Below are 23,745 nucleotides of genomic sequence, written 5' to 3' on the forward strand. Positions count from 1 at the left end.
ATGTGATGAAGCATGCTGATCTACACGACCGTTTAGTGCGCACACCTTTTATTAAACGACGAGCATCAAATACTCTATGGAATCGTTCACCCCAAGCATCCATACAATCGAGCAACCAACGATACACGATAGAGTAAACTCTTTACCCCATCATTTAGCATTAGCTGTACGATTGTTTAGTAAATACTACATGATCGGGTAGAACTTTTCTACACAATTGTTTAGCCAAATCTTAACAATCGTTTAGCTTGGGCTACACGATGCGACCAACCTTTGGTCTTCTTCCTCGATGAGAACTGCATCTCCATGCTTCGAAACTTCATCACGAATGACTCAAAAACCTTCAAACACTTTGAATACAGACTCAATTACTTGTTAATTATGCCCAAAAACACAGGGGCCCTTACGAATTGATACTTTGTAAACATAAAGAAAGCTTTAAACAGAGACAATCATCCCGTAAACATCCATCAACACATCCACAAACACATTTAACTCTTAAAAGCATTATAGAAAACTTAAATCCACTATGACTGTAAAAGAAATTCAATAAAACGATGGAATTTGGAATATCAGAACAACCTGACTCTTATACTAATAGAAGGAAATCACATCAGAGATCTCCATGAGCAGCGAAAGTAGATCGTTCCAAATTCCATTCAGAATGAACACAACAATTACAGTCTTAAACGGAAACGAACAGATTATGCATAAACAGAAATTACAACATGTTACAAAAGGATACAAGGATAGAGTATGCGTACCTTTGAAGAACTATTATTTAAGTATCCCTCGATCATCCTCCAATGTGTCCATAGCAGCACTCGAACACAACGAACAGAACACAACCTCCACGAATGTCTGAATGAGTCTCGACCCCAATTGCGTCCAACTTGATCCACGAATTGAGTTAGAACACCACCACAAGTGTTACCTTCATATTCTCGGTGTGAGAATCCAGAAGTTATGGGCACTGTATGATCTTGGATTGAGGAAGACAGGAGGTATACGATCGAGTAAGTAAGAGTTATGAACACTGTCTATTGTATAGACGATGTACTCGATCGTTTAGAAGATGAAGTTTATCGTATAGACTTTGCTACTCGATCATGTAGCAACGATCAAAAGAGTAACTATCGTATAGTCAACTCTTTGCTCGATCGTTTAGACTCTCAATGGCTATTGCTTAGTAAAAACTCTTTTTACTTGATAGCCTTTTCCCATGAGATTAACCAAATGAATCAACTATTAATTTTCGAAAAAAACAATTTTCCTTTTATCTCATGGTTACCATAAAACTTCCAATAACCTCCCACTCAAATCGATTATCAGAGAAAAATAATTAATTATCATATAATTAATATATTATAAATAAATATGATAGCCAACTTATATAAACCATAGTTTTAATATTCCATCATACGAAACATATAAACCATAGTTTTTTTTTCTTTCTATTTTATGGTACTTAATATAAATCATATTTATATTAATTCCTCCAATTAATATATCTAATACATCACATCAATTATATCACATATAATTGAATTTCCTCTTGTTAATTTGAACACTTCAAACTAACCTAAAATCTGATTCTCAACTTGAACCCATTGAGCTACCAAGGGGACCTCATGGACTTGTAGCTTGAAGCTCCAACGATATGTGAATAACTGACTAAACTCTTTAGTCACGAGATCCACTATCCGTTAACTATTGATCACTCCACTAAAGACTGACAGCTACACTCTTCGCACTACAAATATATTCTGTGTCCATAGGACCAATTAGCAGTGCGATAACTCTTCACAAATCGCTCGTAAGTACAACTGAGCCAATTTACCATTTTGCCCCTATAGTTACATTTAACTTCTTAAGTACCACCGATTCCTCTAATAAACAATAAGCCATAGTCCTTATGTACCACAAATTTTAGGGTTTTCTCTTTAGGTAGGAAGTCATGGACACCAATGAGATACTAAAATTTCTTCTTCATCATCATCTTTTCTACTATCTTTAGGTTAGATTTTACATTTCTTTTGGATTGCAGCTTATGGATTGGATCTCTCCTCTTTGGTTTGTCCATGGATCGATGAGGTAATTTTTATTTAGTTTTGGGAGCAAGAATCCTTTGTGAATTTCTTTAGATTTTTGTGGATTGGACTGAATGTATGATGATTTTATGCTTTCTCTAAATGCATTTTAATTTCTAAATGCATATTTTTATGTGGCTATTCCTTCATGAATGTGTATTGCCCCATGCTAATCGATTTGTAGCTTCTTTACGTTTGCCCTTGAATGTCTAGCTCAATCACCTACGTAGCAATTAATTAATAATATATTTTATGGCTAACCTATAATGCATGTATTAACTAGCTTCAAATTGATTAATCATTTATGCTACCCAATTGTTTAAACACAATGGAACTCTTAATCTTAATGCATATGTTCTTATTCTACATGGACACTATCGAATCCAATAGACTTCGAGACATGTAGTTTAATTAGGGCTTGGCTTAAGGCTTTAATTATTATGAGCACTTAGTTTATTCGAACGATTTGGTTGCCTATAGCATCATTAACTAAGGTTAAGCTAAGTGGGTCATTATGCACGCATAAATCAAATGCATATTTAATTAGTAGAAATCGATGATTGAAATTACATAGGATCTCTCTTGCTCTCGAAACTAGATAAACCCAATCCTAGGTTACATGTACCCATTGCCTTTATTTTTCTTGCACACTTATCTCTATCCACACACCAAACTCCCTCAGATCGATCTGGACTTACCACTATTGCTATGCCATCGTAGTAACAGGAGTATAGGTTCTATAGTTTATAATTTTTTTTTATTAGTAGAGGTTTGTAGGCAATAGTAAATCTCTCTGTATCATCAGACAATGAATATGTTTTAAGTGCAAATTTAAAATTATAATTCATAGTATTTAATAGTAATTTTTATAATAATTTGATATTAATTGCTTTATAAGCATCGGTCAAACCAAACAAACTTATGTATAAAAAACACTTTTGGAAAAGTATAACAAATGCACGAAAAAATAAAAATAACTTTTTGAATAAATTTTCTAAGCAATCTAAATAAGTCCTAATTCAATTTTTTTAATGTTAAAAAAAGTCAAATGACATGTTTAAAAAAGAACATTAGCATTTATTATTGTTTTTTAACCCCAATAATACAAACATAGCTAAAAAAAAAGTGAGATTCCATATGAACAACCTAGATAATACATTTACATTTGTACTTAAAAAAAAAAAATTAAGACTAAGACAAGTAGATGATTTTTTTTCAAACAAACCTCAATTTTGGACACAAAGTTGTTAAAATTTTCAACGCTATGCTTTTGAATAGTGGAAAACACGAATGCTTTAAACCAATTAACATACATGCATAATAAACACTAACCTAAAATTCGACATAAGATGTCATATTGAATTTTAAACTCCTTGATGACGTTATTTTTCATACATATTTTGAGTATACATTTCACTAATGTGAAAATATATTGTAATTTATTTGTATGAACAAGATTATTTTATCTTTCCCAAATACAAGGATTACAAGCAAAAAATTAAAAAATATATGTGAAGTTTTTAAGTTGACATATCAACATCAACTGAGTGTTGAAATTTCAAAAGAATATGTGTGTAATCGAATGTTTGAACAAAATGTTGAGTAAACAAAAATAACCAATCAATAACTGTATTTTTTTAAATTACAAAAAACTACACTAGATACTCCTGACTTGATAACTTACCTCTGTACCACAAAATAAACTTACTAACCTAACTCAACTCAATAATTTTTTTAACTCCACATAAAAATTTTATCAATTAAGCTTACCAATTCGAGTCTGAGCACCAAACTCATACTTAAATATTTTCTCAATTTTTAGACTTACAAGGTTTAATTGGAAATCTTGAAAATCAAACAAACACCCATCTTAAACTTGAATAGAAAAAAGCTCTTGAAATGACCAAAATCACCTTTTAGAGTGTGAAATAAAATTTCTAAACGTGCTTTTATTTGAAGTAGTTTCGAAAAAATTACCAACATACCATCCTTAGTTAAAATTATGTCTTTATGATTTATAATTAGAAATTAGTCCTTATAATATAATAAAACTCTCAAAAGTTAGTACCTATGATAGAGACTATTTAGGAAGATTTTGTCAAACATAGAAAACATTCATAAGATTTTGCCAAATCATAGAGATCAAATTATAAGTTTTAAAACATAGACTATGGAGAAAAATTTGCAATTTAACCTATATTAATTTTGAATTCAACTAGAGAGAATATGATTTTTTTATTTTTAAGTAAAAAAGAAGAAGAATATAGAATATAAATTCAATGTCGGCCATGCCAAAAATTCAAAGGGCAATGATTAGATGCAACCTAAGCACATGATTCCCAACTCTTTACCAAACCAATTTTTTTTAAACAATAATTATTTTAAAATAAATATATACATTATTTCCAACTTTGATGGTAGAGTGTTCTCCAATTTGAAGTATGATTTGTATGTTATTTATTACAACAAGATACATAGGGGTTATTTGGAGCGCTGAGATGATATAGGATGTCTAGAGTTCTAGTGTTTGGGGAGTTTTGATGTTTGTGTTTGAGGTGCTGAGTTGTGTTGTCTAAGTTCACATGTCTGTATTTAGATGTGTAGAGTTGTTATGTCGGAGTTTATATGTATGTGTTTGAGTATACAAAGTTCATATGTCAATGATATCTAGTTCAGTTTTTTGTACTATGAAATAATTTGCCGGTATGAATACTATTTTTTTAATCTTTTAATTCAATTATTGTATCAATTCAATTTTTTATATTCAATTATTGTCTCTTAAATAATTTTTATTATTGTTGTTTAAAAAATACTCAGTCAAAATTTAAGATTAATCAATCATAAATCGTCAACGAAATACCAACATTTAAAAATATGAAATTTAATTTTAAGCCAAGGATGGACATACCAACTTTTTTCCTAAAATATTTTTCCATTTTTTAATACTAAATATATATACAATTTTCAATCATGACTTAGAATTTTGAAAAGAGCTTTCCATAAGACAAATAAAAAATAAAAAAAAATAAACGAGTGAAAATAATATTTATAAATTTAATTTTTAAAAACTATCAAGATATTCACGGATGAGTTAAATATTTTAGTGAGACATTTAAAAAAAGGTTTGGCTTTTGGTTTGATTTTAGAGATTTGGTTGAGACTTTTCTCATATATATTATGGATGGGTTTTCTATTGAAGCTTAATTTTGAATATTGATGCTGTATATGAAGATTTTTTTTATAAACAGTAATATAGAGATTATATAATCTCATCACATAGGGTATTAGGCCCAAATAGGCCCATAGTGGAAAACTTTCAACCGTTGTTGGGGCAAAATTTTGAAACTCTGCAGAGATGTTGTACGGTCATCCACATCTCGAACCAGCGCAGGAAGAAGATATTCCTCCAAAATCATGCTCCCATGGCCACCGATCATCGCTCTGCCTCCATACGCAGGAAGGAGGAACCATTTGCCTTCTCTGCTTCTCCAATCTCATCTCCGATCCCCTCTCGCCCACAGTTCACGTCTCCTACGCCCTCTCCCAGTTCTCCCAGGCTCTTTCTCAGCCCCCATTCCTCCAGACCTTCCTCACTTTCCATTCTCACTGCATTGTCGCCCCCTTCGTCGCCGCACTCTGCTCCTTCGACGATGACGCCATTGCTCGCCAAGTCACTGATCTTGTTCGTCACCTCTGTGATATTACTGAAGTTGACGGTGACGGATCTCTTTGCGACGACTTTATCGCCAGAGTTTCGGATCGGCTTTCTTCTGGCGCGTTGGCTTGGAGCCGCCGTCAGGTGTATATGGTAATCTTGTTTGTTCTACTGTTCCATATTCCTGCGTATTTCGTTGTCAAAAGAGGGTGATTTTTTTTTATTTATCTATTTTTTTCATTTGTTCCTTTTAGCTTCATTGTTATGGAATGCTTTTAAACTATCGGACAACAAATTTCCATGGCCAAATTAAGAACAACGATGGCATTGTGTCAAATCTCGTGGTAGGCCTTGAATTACCAAGGTGATAAACTGAATAATTCGAAAGAAGCAAATTATTTTGTGCTACGCATATGCATTTTTATATGACAAGTTCTGAATTACTCTTTATATGCAGCGAGGAGATACGGGGAGAGATCCTCTTTGTTCTATATAAATTGTCCACAATTCAATATGCATCTAACCATAGCACTGAAAATGATCTCTCTGCATTTTGCCCAAAACTTCTGTTCCTATCTCTGGAGGCGCTCATGAAGACTCAGAATGATGATGTCCGATTGAACTGTGTAGGTTTGTCAACTTCTTCAAAACCACTTTTTTTTTGTGTTTCCTGGACCAAACACGATGGCTAAACCTTCTTTCTGGTTTATAATTTGTAGCTGGTGGTGCATGAGTTTGGGTGATATTTTTGAATGTTTGCATTTGCATGTAGATGAAGCCAAGTTTCTCATTTCTCATCTTCTCTTAACTGATGTGTTGATTTGTTTTTGTAGCACTTCTAACTGTTCTGGCTCAAAGAGGGCTTTTGGGGAGTGAACATGAATACTATTCAAAGTTTAACGAGAAGGAACCAGATGAACTCTCTTTGAATATTTTGTTTGCTGAGGCTATCAAAGGTCCTCTGCTTTCGTCAGACAAAGATCTCCAACTTAACACTCTGGAGCTAATAATTTGTTATTTGTCCTCAGAGGGCACTTCCATCAAGCCAATCCAACTATTGGTTGAAGAAAATATAGTGGATTACGTATTTGAGATATTACGATTTTCAGGTGAGCAATTGTAGTCTTGAAAATTCTTGAACAAGCATAATCTGTCAGAGATAAAGATATCTAACTATTTTTTTTAGAACTCAAGGACATAGATGTACAACCTATAAAACAGATCCTAATTGTAGTCCTAAAAATTCTTGAACAAGCATAATCTATCAGAGATAAAGATATCTAGCTATTTTTTTAGAACTCAAGGACACAGATGTACAACCTATAAAACAGATCGTGTTCAAGTAAGGTCGTAGATATCTAGCTATTTTTGTGCTGTTAAATACATGAAAACTATTCAAGATCGTAGATATCTAGCTATTTTTATGCTGTTAAATACATGAAAACTACACATTCTTTTTTCAAAATAGAACATATGCCTGAAACTTCAAATTCTAGGATATTGAAATGAGTTGCACATTGCAGAAGGTAAGGATCCCTTGGCAAGGGCTTGTCTTCAGGCCCTTGATCTTCTTTCAAGAGCTGAATTGCCTTTCAATCAAAGGCTTGCGGTTGGATTTGCAACACTAATTCCAGTGTTGCGTCATGTTGCTGAAGTTCCTTTCCATCCAGTTCACAGCCAAACACTTGGTCTCATTTTGAAATGCATTTCTCAGTGTCCTGGAGTAGTGACTGTATCTCACATTGAAGAACTAGTTCTTATTTTGACGAGTATGCTCCGTAAGAATGTGACTTGGGAGATGAGCATACATCCAGACACATTTGCAACAACATGTGCAATCCTGGTAACGATTATGAAGTCTCCATCTCATAGGGTGCCACATCTAGCAACATCAATTCAAGAAGTATTAGAACATGTAGTTTTATTTTGTCTCAGTACATTTGAAACACAACTGAGTCAACTTTTACATTCTTTATACCTTCTCAAGGAGTTCTATATATATAGTCAAGTCAATACTGTCATGGATGACTTTGTCACCAAAGAAATGAAAAATTGTGCTCTTGATGTATGTACAACACATTTACTACCTTGGCTTTTAGCAACTATCAATGTAGTTGAAGAGGAACTTGTCTTGGGGGTATTGGAAACTTTTCATTCGATTTTGCTCCAAGATCCTGACATCAGGACCATAGATTTTGCAAACACACTTCTATCTGCTTGTTGGTTGAGTTTCTCTTTTAGATGTCTAGGCTCATTTCCTTCTGAAAAGATGAAATGGAGAGTGTATCTAATGCTTAGTTCTCTGGTGGATGTCATCTTTGGAAATGATTCTGGACAATGCATTAGAGAAGCTGTATCATTTTTGCCATCTGATCCAGTTGATTTATTGTTTCTACTTGGACAGAAAAGCTCCAATGACTTGGAGCTTTCTTCTTGTCAGTCCGCTGTTTTGTTGTTACTATATGCAAGTTCATTACATGATGATAGGTAACATGCTTTTATTTCATCTTTCTTATATCCTCTTTTTGGTATATATCTGTTGCCTATGTACTCACCATATGAATACCTCTTTGCCAGGCTTGCTGATGAGAAGATGGTTTTAGCATCTCTGGAACAGTATATTCTTGTCAGCAAAAGTGGCTTACTATGTGGATACCATGACCCATTTACAGTCACACAAGTGGTGAATATATATGGGTTTTGTAGGTCTGTTGCTGATGCTAGTCGCCACACTTCCTACAGTTCAGAAGCCGAGAGAATAGTGTTCCAATTGATGACTGAAAGTGAATGGGATTTGCATTCTTCAAGGATTCACAAATCATCATTAGTATGGTTGTTTAAGCAAGAGAGAATCATAAACCCATTATGTTATCAGGTTTTGAAAATATGCCAAATCCTTGGCCCAAATGGGACTGGTACCACCACCATCCACAGTCAGTTTATTGGTGCACAGGAAATTGCCGAATTAATTGCCGAAGGAGAAAATTATGCGGGAATCATTCTAATCCGCTTGCTGGAACAGTTGGTTGAGGAAGGTGTTGAACATCATATCATTTCGGTGGTGAATTTTGTGTCAACTATCGTGAATATCTTTCCAAGTTCTGCAGATCAATTACACGTGCATGGCATAGGAAATGCAATAAAGCTCATCTTTTATGATACTAAAAATTCATACTCTAAACAGACATTTAAAGCTGTCTTACTGTTGGTTTTCAGTGTTTTGAAATCAGAGAATTCTGGAATGCTTTTCGACGATGCAGCTTGGCTTGCGATGACTGCGAAGGTAACCAACATTCAGTGTTCTCATAGATGATATAATGTCAATCATTTTTGCTTAGTCATAGTTTTAAGCAATCATGATAAAATTCTCCTTTTTTGTTGGAAGCTGCTCGACTGGATTTCTCCAACTGATGTAACGGATAGGTGGACTCCTGAAAATCTGTTAGTTGTTGCTATTTTATCCTTGATTCTGCATCACTCAACGAATGGAAGACTCATTGAAGCTTCAAAATCCGTACTTTTCCATACTCCCGTGGCATCTGCAATCAAGTCTGTATTGCATGAAGCTTGCTCAAAAGGACCTGCTTTAATTGATGATCATGAGGGAACGAACATGGGAAAAACTATAATTCTAGTCCTTTTCCTTGTTTACTTTTCAATGAGAAGGTTAGTGTCTCCAACCAGATGCAACCATGTTTTAGATATAAGTTTGCTCCTTTTTGGTTAAAGTTAACGATCCAACTCAGTTCTTCGTATTTTCCTCACTTTTTTTTCAGTCTTCAGGCTGTTCTGCCCGGGGCTGTCGATTGGCAAAACAACCTTGGTCAATCCAATGGAACTCAGCTCTCTTTCATTTGCATTTCCTGCCATGATTTGTGTAGGCTCTTGCATTTTGGATCTACTTCGGTTAAACTCGTGGCTTCATATTGCCTATTTGAGTTGTTCACTCAACTTTCAGATCAGAGAATTAGCAAACAGGAGGAGCTCAAATGTACCCCAAATTACCTTATGTCAATGATTGCTACTTTGGAAGGCTTGGTTGTATACGGTGACCACCGTGTTGCTACAAATTGTAGCCTGTGTTTATCAATGGTTTTAGGATGGAAAGAAATGGATATGCAGGAGACGAGGGTGATTGTAAAGAACAAGTGGTGTAGGATTATCGTTGAAGAATTGGCAGCTTCCATCTCTCGTCCATGTTTGGCTTCAAATGCATTTGCTGAAAACAGACCTGTGATTTACGTAGCAGTGGCATTGTTGAAGTTGCAGAAGGATTTTGGTTGGATGCAATCAATATTCAATGAAGCATGCATTTCTGGAATAATTGATAATGTCACAACCGATAATTTGAGCCCGGAGATGGTGTCTCTTTTCCGACAGCTATTGAACTCCGGATTCATGCTGGCTGACCACACTTCCAACCTAAATTTGGCTCTTCAGGTGATGTTTTCTAGAGCCCGAAATTTGTCCAATTTTTCAATCTTCTAAGTTCTTACACTAATTGTTTATGGCATCCAAGATTAAACATATTGATTTTTAAATTGTAGGAAAGATAGCAACCCTCGTTTTGAAATGCTAGATCGGTTAATGCATTATAACCTCAACTAAATGGTCAAGTTTGAATTCCCACACCCATGTATTATTGAACCAAAAGAAAAGAAAGAATAAAAAGAAACCTACGGTTCATATTTTGCCTATTCAAATATACTTTCTACTCATTAATATAGTAATTGCAGGAAAGTTTAATATAAGCTTGGGCTCTTCTATGCAGACTTGCAGGAAGCATATCTACTATGAGAATGATGAGGCTACTCAAACAGAGAAAGAAATTGGGAATGGGTTTGCTAACGTGGATGATGATCTGGGAGAAGTCTATGAGTATCTTAATCACTTAATTCAATCAGATTCACATAAGAATAAAAGATTATTGAAGGAAATAGAGATGTTTTTTAGGGCTTTAGCAGAGAAGGATACCCGTTAAACTGTCGACTGCCCTTTTCGTAGGTTGAAGTGAAGTAATAACCATTAAAAGTTCACCAAATTTACAACACAAAAACAAATTATGAACATATATATCTCTCCACTGTAAGGTTTTCATGCAAAACTTGTCTCGGTTGTTGATGGACGGTCAAATCCCTTAAAAGAGTAAAAAATTTTGATATAGATATAAGCTAGTTTATCGGAATTTCAGTCCAATTACCCCTGCTTTTCATAGACTAGATCAGTGAGTTCTTCATGAGTCCAAATTTTATTTTCTATATCCTTAGCTCCCAGAGAAGCGTAGACCTTTTTTGCAGTTTTTTAGGAATTTCCCTTTTCCAAATGGAGCTAAAACAAGCAAGTCCATGTTCATCTCCACAACTCTAGAAAGCAAGTCTATACTTCTCCCTAACCACTCTAAACTTCCGATTCCATCATATCTTTTGACATTTTCATCTGATAGAATTCCAGTGATTGCTATATCAGGTTTGGTGTCTTCTCATATTTTAGAGAACAGTGTTCTGAGCCGCTTAAATTCTTTCATTTTCAAATAAGCTTGAAGTAATAGTTTGCGTCATATTGATATCTTTCAACTCATTGATGAAAAACATGGCATTTTCACACACCTCTTGCACCAAAACCATGGATGAGAGAATTGTAAGTGCCTAAAGATGGACAAAGGCATATGCTTTTCAAATCCTGAAATGCTGAAACAGCATTGTCCATAAGACCATCTTGATGCAAAAGAAATATTACCTTCCCATAATTACTCTCATTGATCTGAGATCCTTCTATCTTCCACACACCAAATAGCTGCACAAAGTTTCAAAATTTCATTGGTCATGGGCACTAAAACACGCAAAAGAACATAGATCCAATCCAAGCCCTTATCTTATCTTAAAATGCTACCCAATAATCAACCCCTATGGTAACCCCACAAGAGCCATGAAGAAATAGATGATTATTTGAAAAAAGAAGTTTGATATCGTATCAGAACCTTATTTCTATCAACTTTTCCTGGCAGAAGAATAATGCAAAGCCTCGTTAAAACATAATTTTGGAATATCATAATAGAATTTAAGGTTTCTTCCAAAACACTGACAGTTGAAAGTAGATTCTCAGTTTATTCTATCCTGGAACCGAACTGAAGATGAGCACTAAACCAATTCAACCAGTTATGTACGTATATGGGATTCTTAGGACTTTGTATAGTGAAATTTAGGTTACAAATATGAAGATTTTTAAAAATAGAAAAACAAGGGAAATTATTTACATAAAATAGTAAAATTTAATCTTATTTGATAGAGGTTGATAGAAGTCAATCAGTGTCTATCAGTGATAGAAACTAATAGAAATCTATCATTGATACTATGTGATAGACACTGATAGAAGTCTATAAATGTTTGTAAGTGTTTATTTCTGTAAATTGTTTGACATTTTTTTGATACGTGATTTTTTTTTTTTTTTTTTTTATAAATAACACATTTAATTCTTATATATATATATATATTTTGGCAATAAAACTAAATAAAATACAAAAAGAACAAAGAGAAGCAAAAAAATATTCAAATCTAGAATCTAGGGACAAGGATTGCCTTGAAAATTTCATAGGATCTTGAAGCTTCTTCGAGGAATTTAACAACGATCCAAAAATGGTTTTTGTACCAATCTCCATGGTCGTAGTAAAGGACTGGAGCCTCTCTTTTAGAGGTCCGAAAGCAATGCCTTTAGGATATGGCATTCATGAGGAGCATGCTTTGTGAGACTATGATTATATGTATGGCTAAGATCAGTGACTCAATATATTCGTGAAATATGTGGTTTATCTTCTAGTAAAAATATTTCAACAATATTATACGAAGACAACACAGTTTGCGCAACTCAAATAAAAGGAGCATACATTAAAGAAGATAGAACAAGACATATTTCACCAAAGCTTTTCTAAACTCATGATCTTGAAAAAAATGGCGACATCATTGTATAACAAATTTGTTCGTAGGATAACCTGATAGACTTATTTACGAAGTCATACCTACTGCAACATTTGAAAAATTAGTGCACAACATTGGGATAAGTGATGTTTTCATGAGGGGAAACAAATATATTTTTTTAGAAGTATAAATTATATGAAATATGTTCTATTTTTCCTTCACTAGAATTTTTTTCTCACAAGATTTTTTCCTATTAAGGTTTTAATGAGCCATATTTTATATCTATAATGGGCATCAAAGGGGAGTATTACAAATATTATAATAATAATAATAAATACCCATTAGTGCCAAAGTTTGGTGTCCTAAAAGACCAAATGACATTCTTCTACTACCTCATGTGTCTTCGAACATGTAGTCCATATGTCTTATGAGTACACATCCTAAGTGTCCAACTAATTCCACCTCTTTGCCAATTCTCCTACAAATAGTGGTCATTTTATGAATTTTGTAAGGTGATGAAGATTGGTGAGTAATCCAAAAAGATTGAAAAATTAGTGGAGAAATTTTCATCATTTCACTTTTTTTTATTTTATATACTTTTGTCATTTATTTATATTATATATTATTATTGTATTATAATTTTTTTCATATTTGTATTTTGTTGTGCTCCCCGATTTTACAATAACATGGTGTTTTTCATCTTTTATTGCATGGGAATTATTATTATTTAACCAACTCGATTTTTTTTTAAATAATGTTATTTTAATAATTATTGATAAAAATAAAGTTGGGCTGAAAGTACTGACAAAAATGGAGCGGTGGAATCGTGGACCCAATACACAACTAATGAGTAAGCACTTAAATCGTGGACGGGGTCCATGACTTCTTTTGCATCACGTGAATTTGACACACTTGGCACATGTACAAGCATGCAACGTTGACAAGGTAATCGTGGACGTACCTAGCACTCGACTGAATGGCTCTTTTTGGAGACTTAGCCCAATGGTTACCACTTGAAGTGTGCTAAGTTAGTCACAAGGAAACCTAAAAGTTCCTTTGAACTTTCAACTCTATAAACTTGGATGGCTTGCTTATTTAGCTTGTCCCCTCTTTGAATGTGTACAGTTCGAGCAGGAAAATGGCTAGCAGGGCGGAGGAACCACAATGAACGGGACAATAGAAGTTACATAAGAATATGACTAAAGATATATATTCTTCTTCGTGCATGTTGGTCTAGTTCAGGTCCCAAAAGCCACCTCACGATCTTCTCCCTCCACTTTCTTTCCCATTTCAAACCTTCATTTCTTTCTGCCTCTCTCTCATAATTGTTGTTCCCCGCCTATTATCGTGAGTCGTTCTTCCTGCCGCCGTCGACCATAGTAACATTTTTATTTCAATATATGAGATTGTGCTTCATAGATCTAGTATTTTATTTAAATGAATGCATAAAAAAATTAGAGTTTTGATCTATTTTGGTTGAAAATTTGGGAGATCTAGTATGTGAAGTTTGTTATGTATATGATTTGAATTGTTTTTTCTTTTGTAGTTTAATATATAATATTAAGGAATATATATATATATACTGAAGATTTGGGCTGTAGTTTGTTTTTCTTTAAAGAAAATATTTGGACTGTTTTGGCTAGTCATAAAATAATATTTGGACTATCTGGAGTTTTGATTTATTTGAACTGTTTGCACGGTTTAAAGGAGGAAAAAAAACCTTTTGGACTGATCATAAAATAGAGTTTGGATTATCTTTTGAACTGATATTGGATTGGGCTATTAGTATTAACTTATTAAGTTAGACTTTTTGTGAACTATAACAATTGTAAAGTTTTAAGTAAATATGTCTATGCATCCTGAAGATTTAGTCATTCTTGAACTTGAAAATTATGGAGATATTAATATTGACATAGAACTTGATGAATTATTTGGAAACGATGGAAGTGCAGAACATGATATTGAATTGGTACTGTCAGAGATGTTCACCTAAATAGGTTGGGACATTACTAATTCAATCTATGAACGAGGGTCAATATTGGAGGAAAGGAGTAGAAATGTAGATAATTCTAGTTTAATATAAAAAGGAATGTTGTTTGACACCAAAGAAGATCTACAACTGGCCGTAAAAAAATACTGCGTGATAGAACACTATGAGATTGTCGTAGTAGAATTGAATCAAGATATTTGGTATGTGAGATGCAAATAGTAGAAGGATGGTCGTGATTGGAGGTTACGGGCGTGTCAACGTAAAACTCATGGGATGTTTGAAATTACTAGACTCGAAGGGGGCACTCATGTTTGTACTCATAATTGACATAGGATCATTCAAAGTTTGATTCAAATTTTATGAGTATTGAAATCCAAAATATAGTTAGAGCTGATCTTGGGGTTCCTGTGGCCTTACTCCAAGAAGCAATTAAAAAACAGTATGAGTATAATGTTAATTATAAACGAGTGTAGCAAGTTAAGAGAAAAACATTGATTGTTGTGTTTGGTGATTGAGAGAAATCAATTTAGAGCTTTTGTATTGGTTGAGTGGTGTCATGCATTACAATCCTGGAACACAATCGGATTGGTATTTTCTTTCGTCTGATGTGTCGGGTACAACTATTTTTGTTGAGTTTTCTGATCTTTCGGTCCTGTAAGAGAAGGGTTCAAATATTATAGACCATTAATTCAGATTGATGGAACTCATCTCTACGGAAAGTATAAGGGAAAATTGTTGAGCGTCTTATCTATTGATGCAAACGGGCATATATTTTTCCTTGCTTTTTCTATTGTTGAAGGAGAAAACTCGTCCAGTTGATCAAGGTTTATGTCGGTATTGCGTAAATATGTTACCCAATGAGATGAAAATTTATTGATTTCTGATAGACATAAGGGCATTATTACAACAATTAACAATAAGGAAATAGGTTGGAGTGAACCTAGAGCGTGCCATCGATATTGTCTTCGTCATGTTGCTAATAATTTCAGTACGAAATATAAATCGAAGCAACTGAAAGATTTTGTGTTTAAGGCAAAAAATCAACACTAAATGCGCAAGTTCATTAGGTAAATGAAAGAATTGAAGCAATTGAACCTTGAGTGCCTTGAATATTTTTCTGATATTGACTTTAAAAAATGGGCACAATCACATAATGATGGGTACCACTATGGGTGGATGATAAGTAATGCATCCGAATGTATGAATGAGGGTTTCAAAGGTGCTAAAATGTTAGCGATTACTTCTTTGGTTAGACTAACATTCTATTGCACAATACTATATTTTGAACATTAAAGACAAGAGATAAGAAAAGCACTCGATGTTGGGACATATATACATAATATGTCATGAGAAAGCTTAAGAGGTGAGAATAACGAGCATCTGCACATATAGTTATATCTATTGACAAAGAAACCCAAACTTTTGAAGTACAAACTGATATAAGTATGGTTTTTCTCAATAAAGGCCAATACATACAAGTTGTGAGCTTGAAAGAATGGACTTGTTCTTGTAATAAATGACAGTCATTCAAGACTCCATACTCCCATGTAATTACAGTTTAATTAAATGCGTTTAATATACATACCTCTTATTGATGAATGCTACTAATTGTCCCATTTCAAGCGATGTTATGAAGGTTACTTCCATCCAATACAACACCCAGATTATTGGTCAAAATTATCATTTACAAAAGTTTGTCCAAATGCAAACTTACTAAGTTAACATGCTCGTCCAAAACTACGTGAATTCATAATGAAATGGATTGGTGAGAGGCTAGCCAAATAGTTTGATGTACAATTTACAAGGGAGAAGGACATAACAAGCGTACTTGTCTACAACGTACATTAGGTGCTTTCTCGTCGGGCCATTGATGACTTTGTTATGTAATTGAATTTTTTCATGTATACTTTTTTATGTAATTGATTTTTTATTTAATGGATTTTGCTACGTAATTGAATTAGTTATGTAATGGGTTTTTTTTTCCGTAATTGAAATTTCTATATAATGGGTTTTTTTTATGTAATTTGAATTTCTTATGTAATCGATTTTTTAATGTAATCGATTTTGTTATGTAACTCAAATTTTTTATGTAATTTGAGTTTATACTCTTTTAGTGTATGTACATCATGGATCCTGGTCCAATCCTATGCAATTATATTAACAAAATACTCATAGTTCACAATCGATATAAGATAATTATTCTACTGTAGTTTTGGGCTATCAAAGAAGGTAGATATCTGCACAACATAGTATCTTATTTGATCCACGTATTGTGCCTTACATACAACAGGCTAGTTTTTCTTGAGATTGCACATATTGGATTTATCCAACTGGATTGACACATTATTACTACTTTAGTAGAGTGTTGGAGACTCAAAACCCACACACTTCACATACCTTGTGGGAAATACACAATTACGTTGCAGGATGTTGCTATTCAGTTTGGATTACGAGTGGACGGAGAACCTTTGACAGGTTCATTGCGATATGATTGAAAAATTGTTTGTGACCTTTTTAAGCGTTCGACTAGATGATTTGAAAGGCTTAAGATTGGTTAACGTTTCAATTTCTAGATTTGCTTCCTGATGCCAACAACATCAGTGTACAGAGGTATGCACGGGCATACATTATGCAACTTATTGGAGGATTTTTGTTTACGGACAAGTCGAACACTCTGGTATATCTTATATTTCTCCCATTACTATCTGATTTCGAACATGCTGGTACGTACTTGTGGGGTGGTGTCTATCTTGCATGTTTTATAGATAACTATGTCGAGTTACTAATGCATAAGCATTGGAAATAGCAGGGCCACTGATACTGCTACAAGTATATGGGCTTATGAAAGATTTAATATTATAGCACCACAAGTCTAATTACAGGCCCCAGGTCACCGTCCATTTAGTTCTAGGTATTATTTTATTTATATATTTATTAAGTTATCATTTTATGTAATAAAATAAATTAATTGTATATTTTATAAAAAAAAATAGATGGAGTGGTGTATTAGCTGCCTCTAAACAACCAACAAATATGTTGCTTGTCAACAAATATTTGACCTATTAATACATAATCAAATAACAAATGAATATACAAATGAATATTACAAACTTCTTGGGTGTCTAATTATTCTTTTTTTTTCTTTTCAGATTGATTGGATGTCATACACTGCGATTAACAGTACCTTCATTGTGTTATACATTTCTAGCACTACACCAGATTGATTTGAGAGGTAAGCATGACCAAAACTGGCGTCGAATTCACGCAGAATATATATTGTATTGGTGTGCACGTCATGATCGTTGTGCACAGGGAGAAATAACAAAAGGACCAACGATATCAAATGACTATTTATCCTAGTATAATTCAATCACGAGACGATTTATCAAACTTGACGGTGCTTACTATTATTGCATGGTAAGAGTTTTATTATCTTACATTTCCTAAATGTATGAAATAAAAATGATTTAGTATTAATTTTTTTCATCATACAAAATAATCTTTTCCAAGATGTATAATAGTATTCAGTATGACACAATTTACCAAATTGGGTTTAATGTGTGACCAAACCTTGGTAAATGTAGAAATTATTATTCAACAGACAAGATGTAATGCCCAGACCTCCTAAGACTTATACTAGGTCGTTACTACATGCAAGCATGAATCTCAAAATGACCATGTCTTAAATTTTAACTAAAATCAAGAGAATTTTATTAAATAAATAGTTTTGTAAAATCTAAATAACTGAAAATCTTTTATCGGGGTCTCCCTAAAATATAAATTAAAAATAAATTTCATGAAGTTTTATAAATAATATTTTCAAACAATGGAACTATAAGTTCAAACATCAAGACTGGAATTTAAAACATGAAAACATAAAAACATAAGCAGAAGCATCTCTCTGATCCTAGTGGCACGATCATAGATTCCTTTTGACATTCGTCAGTATGTTCTTGCACTTAGCTAAAAACATAACATAAGAAAGGATGAGTATAAAATACTCAGTAAGTAACTCCACTACCGGGGTTAGACTAAGCATTTATGTCCAATAAATGCAACATTTTAGTGAGACGTGCAAAAGCCTCTACTCATCATGGATGACTATCTAATGAATAATTTAACCCGACCTACCGTTTATGAGATGTACCCACAAACCTTTGGTGAAATCTCGAACAAGATCAATAACCTCTGATGAAGTCTCGAAGAAGCTCACTAACATCTGGTGAATCCTAAAAGAGACACTAACCTCTAGTGAATCCTGTAAGAAACATAAATCTCTAGTGAAATCCCGAAGGAGATCACTAATCTCTAATGAAATCCCAAAGGAGATCACTAATCTATGGTGAATCCTGAAGGAAATACAAACATCTGGTGAATCCTGAAGGAAACACAAACATCTGGTGAAATCCAAAAGGAGATCACTAATCTTTGTTGAATCTCGAAGGAAACACAAACTTCTAGTGAACTCCGGAAGGAGATCATAAATCTCTAGTACGTACATGACTATAGGTAGGGACAATTATCACTAACATAAATGTCATGCATCATAAATCAGAGTCCCACACATGAATCATAACATAAAACTCATACATCCTCATACATGTCAAATAAGATCTTGCCAATAATCAATTTCCTTACCTGGTTGATCCTGCCAGTAGTCATATGCTTGTCTCAAAGATTAAGCCATGCATGTGTAAGTATGAACTAATTCAGATTGTGAAATTGCGAATGGCTCATTAAATCAATTATAGTTTGTTTGATGGTATCTGCTACTCAGATATTAGATTGTGGAAAGTTCGAAATCTTGAAGTTAGGAGCAAGTTCTCTTTTCTTCTTGATCATCGATCAATCTTCCAAACCAAATTCTTACCAATTAGTTAATTGAGGTTATTCTTATTACGGGGGTTCACCTTTGTTTAGGGAAGTTATCAAACGTGATTGATATCCTTATTGTTTTCTTTTTCATGTAATCTTTCTTTCTTTAATTTCATATATTTCCATATTTCTTCTGACTCATCATCTTTTCATTTATTTTTCTTACTTCATACACTAAGCTTGTTGAATAAAAAAAAAAGTGTCTTATTGTTTTCTTGTGACCTTTCATCTTCTTTTATTTCATCCATATTTCGGTATACTTGCTGAAAAAATTGGAAAAAAAAAATTGTCTTTTGCATCTTTCCATAATTTTTTTAAAGATTTTTTTTGGAGGTTTTGTAACTTTTCACATTTTATACTATATTGAAATATTCTTGCATGATTCTCACAAGAATACTATAAGATTTATTGAAGTTTGAGATACTAGAAGTCTTATGGTATGTTTCACAAAAGAAGAAATCACCATACGTGGATATTTGAGGAAGTTTGGCTAATTTGATGGATTACATATCTCAATTGAATGAAGAGATGAAGTTGAAAATGCAAGCAAGGAAGAATCAAGTCACACAATCTATTCCAAGTCAAGAAGATTGCCTAATTCTTCAAGATGACCAACCAATTCTAAATGATGGAGATCGCTCTTAAGTTGAAAAGGAAGATTTCAGTGGTGATGTTATTGAGATGAATGACGGTGATCATCAAAGTTTGAGAGATGAATTAAAAGGTGAAGTAGTTATGGAAAGTGAGGAGAAAGTTGAAATATGTGTCGTGAATGAGACCATAAAAAATTCTCTAGAGAAAAGTGGGTGCAGTGTAGAAATTGAGAAAATATCAAAAAGTCAGACATTAGAATAAAAAAAAAAAAAAACATATTGTGATTAAGAGTAGAAGTGAAGGACAATATTCATGTGAGAAAAATCATGGGAGTAGTTTTCCAATTAACATTCTTTCCTATTATTTTTCTTGTGTTTTATATGTTGCATTGAAGGCACGATGAGAGATGGTCAAGTTTGAAAATTTTCATCAAAGACGATTGGGGATAGAAGAAGATTTGAGAAATGTAATCTTGGGTTTTAAACCTTGAAAGCTTTTTAAGCTTTATTTCTTGTGTGTTCTTGAGATAGAATGCATAAATATTTTGAGCATTCAAATGAGGATTGATCTATCTTGCTTGTGGAGTGCTTTGAAGTTCAAGGGTTGATGGAAGTTGAAGCTCTGTTCGATCCTTGGATTATTAGATCATTTAAGTAATCTATCATGTAACCTATCTTAGGGGGTTGAGATCAATTGGTTATGGGGTCTGTTGGGTTGAGTTCTTTGGGTCTTGTTTTTTAATATGGTTCTTAAATCTGATTCTCGAAGGGTCCTTAATAATTTAAGTAAAAAACTAGTTCTACTATAAAAGACAAAAAAAAAAAAAAAAATGTTTTGACAAAAAGTCCAACGATGGAAGATAAAAGATTTGATTTTTTCTTTTTTCTTTTTTTGTTTAAAGATTAGATTTTGGCTCAAGTTTGTTTCAAAATATAAAAAATCTACCATCTGATGAGATGAAGAAAAAAGATTTGATTTTTTCTGTGTGTTAAAAGATCAAATTTTTTATTCAAGTCTCTTTCGAACTTTTTATTCAAGTTTGTTTACAAGTAGATAAAATCTACAATTATTTTAGCAGAAAATCCAATTATGGATTGAAGGTAAAAAATTTGTTTTTTTAGTTAAAATATTAGATTCTGTATTCAAGTTTGTTTCAAATTAGATTAGTTTTTTTTTTTTTTTTTTTTTAATTTCTTCAAATTAGGTTGTGTATTTTCATTTTCTTTTTAATTTTTGAAAATTAATTTTTTATTTTCTATCCTACTAATAATATTATGTATTTCTAATATATATATATGCAATTATCTATTATTATTATTATTTTGTTTTGTAAAATATATTCTGCATAAACCTGTTGTAAACTAATTTATGCATTTTGAATATTTAAATTTATTTTGAAAATTGATAGGATAGTTTTTAACTAAAATTTTCTAATTCTTTGAGACATTTACGAGGTAAATTTAGTATTCATATTTTTAGTGTTTTTGAAATTTATTTATAAAAGATATATTTATATTATTTACATATATGACATCATATACTAAAACTATAGGTTAAAATAGTAAATGAGATTCTTATTAAAATTATAGGTTACGAGAGAAATGTGCATATGAATATGATTCAAATGCATATTTAGTTTAATATATGATATTTAATTATATTAATTAATTAATATTTATATAATTTACTTAATTAAATTGTTTTAATTAAATTAACTAAAACTCTCCTACAAGGGAGTGGAGAGAGGGAGTCATGCTCCATTTCTCTCCTTTAGTTGGAGAAAAATCTTAAGTAAATATACCTCTATTTCAAACATTCTCTCTCACATAAGTTTATAAAGAACTCATTCTTCTGTGTAAGTTTTTTCCCAATACCATCCAAAAAGATTCCCATCAACTAATCATTGCCAATAGAATAGTGGGAAAGTCCTTTGGGTGATGTTCAACCAATCTGTGAAGTGGGAGAACGATTCATGTGGAGAAAGCTTGTTGTGGAAAAACTATTTGAAGAAAAACTCTTCAAATGTAATTAATTATTCTTTCCTTTGTAACTTTCTCTTCCAGTAGGAAAAGCATGCTTAACTATTGTTTTTTCTTATTAATGGAAAGAGTTCCATACCAGTTGAAGACGTTATTCACACTTTGGAACTCAATGCAGCGGAAACCTCTACACGATCTACCAACGCCCAACAGCAGCGTCAATAAAAGCAGCACGAACACAAATGCCGCGGGGACGACACCATCACTAAAGAGCCTTGGGTATTCTTGAAGTGAAAACCCAAAGGGTGGCCTTTGGTAAATTTGGTAGAGGAAGGAGGCAACACGAATCATGTAGGCGATAAGCAAGTGGGAGGGAAGAAAACGCTATCACATAGCAGAAATGCTTATCGTTTAGGAGGAGCTACACGATCATGTATAATTTACACACTATATGATCATTTAGTAAAATCAATACACTATAAGGTACACGATCATTTAGTAAAATCAACACACTATATGATTGTTTAGAGAAGCTATCCGATCCTATAGGAAATAGCGTGCGATCGTTTAGGTGTGAGGCAGACGATCGTTTAGGCGGAGAGGAGCTATCGTATAGTCTCTCGTTTTACGTAAGCGATCGTTTACAAATCTACAACGCGCGCTCGATTTATTTTCTTTGGGACTACAATCAAAATGAAAACTATTTTCATTTTAACTCATCAGTTACAATAATCGACGTTGCCCCACTAACCCACGTCTGAACGTGAAAATTGGATTAATTATCATATAATTAACCAACTAATTAATTAATAAATCTAATCATATTATATTTTTACCCTATAGTTTGATATCACATATCTACTATAGTATTTTCTCCTCTTCTTGATATAAATCATATTTATATCTAATTTCCTCCAAAATAATGTATCTCATATATTTAGCCAATTATATCATATATAATTAACCAGTCCAATTATATCATATATAATCGAACTTCCTCTTGTCAATTTGAACATTTCAAATTAACCCAAATACTGGTTCTTGACTTTATCCAAGCTACCCAGGGGACCTAATGGACCTGTAGCTTGAAGCTCCAACAGTTCGTGAATAGCTGATTAAACTCTTTAGCCACGAGATCCACCATCTGTTAACTGTCAGGCATTCCACTAAAGACCAACAGCTGAACTCTTCTTACCACAGATATATTTCTGTGTCCATTGGATATAACCAATCATGAGTACGATGACCCTTCACAGATGCTCATAAGTACAGTTGGGCCAAATTACCATTATGCCCCTGTAGTTACATCTCACTCCTTAGGTACCACTGATTCCACTAATGAATAATACAACATAGTCTAACTATATGAAAGAGAAGGTGTGTGGCGCCACATCGTTCAAGCCCCAGAATCAGCCCTTAAGGGAGCTATCTATCTACTTACCCCTGCTTCAGGGAAGGAGTGAATTCCATCTTGTGTAACTAAGTTCCCAACTCCCAAATCAGACGAATCCCCAAAATGGTAGGTTTGAATCGGCGAACTGGCCACTCGCACCCATATAAATTAAAGGACCGCCCTCAATGGTAGGAGTTCCCAACTCATTCAGGATTGAGGTCATGTTACCTATGGTCATCCTAGTGAAGTGAAGTCTCT

At 33.2% G+C, this 23,745-nt stretch overlaps 1 protein-coding gene across 4 annotated transcripts; it reads left to right on the top strand.

Annotated features, from left to right (window-relative positions):
• The first annotated feature begins 5,396 nt into the window (after positions 1–5,396).
• Positions 5,397–12,219, top strand: PRD1 (putative recombination initiation defect 1). Of its 4 annotated transcripts, XM_090312658.1 has the most exons (10): positions 5,397–5,898; positions 6,000–6,109; positions 6,203–6,375; positions 6,579–6,701; positions 6,774–6,854; positions 7,269–8,232; positions 8,323–9,028; positions 9,131–9,411; positions 9,522–10,185; positions 10,517–12,219. In XM_090312658.1, exons 1-10 carry the CDS (start codon positions 5,446–5,448, stop codon positions 10,724–10,726), a joined length of 3,765 nt encoding a protein of 1,254 aa, XP_090168784.1. In that variant the 5' UTR covers positions 5,397–5,445; the 3' UTR covers positions 10,727–12,219. The 4 variants fall into 4 exon arrangements, with proteins under 4 accessions (XP_090168784.1, XP_090168783.1, XP_090168785.1 ...); XM_090312657.1 differs by having other exon boundaries at positions 6,579–6,854; XM_090312660.1 differs by having other exon boundaries at positions 5,459–5,898; positions 6,000–6,089; positions 6,579–6,854.
• The last annotated feature ends 11,526 nt before the right edge of the window (positions 12,220–23,745 follow it).

The sequence above is a fragment of the Benincasa hispida genome, chromosome 4 (genome assembly GCF_027475165.1).
Source record: "Benincasa hispida cultivar pf3 chromosome 4, pf3_genome.v1.1, whole genome shotgun sequence".
Lineage (NCBI taxonomy): Eukaryota > Viridiplantae > Streptophyta > Magnoliopsida > Cucurbitales > Cucurbitaceae > Benincasa > Benincasa hispida.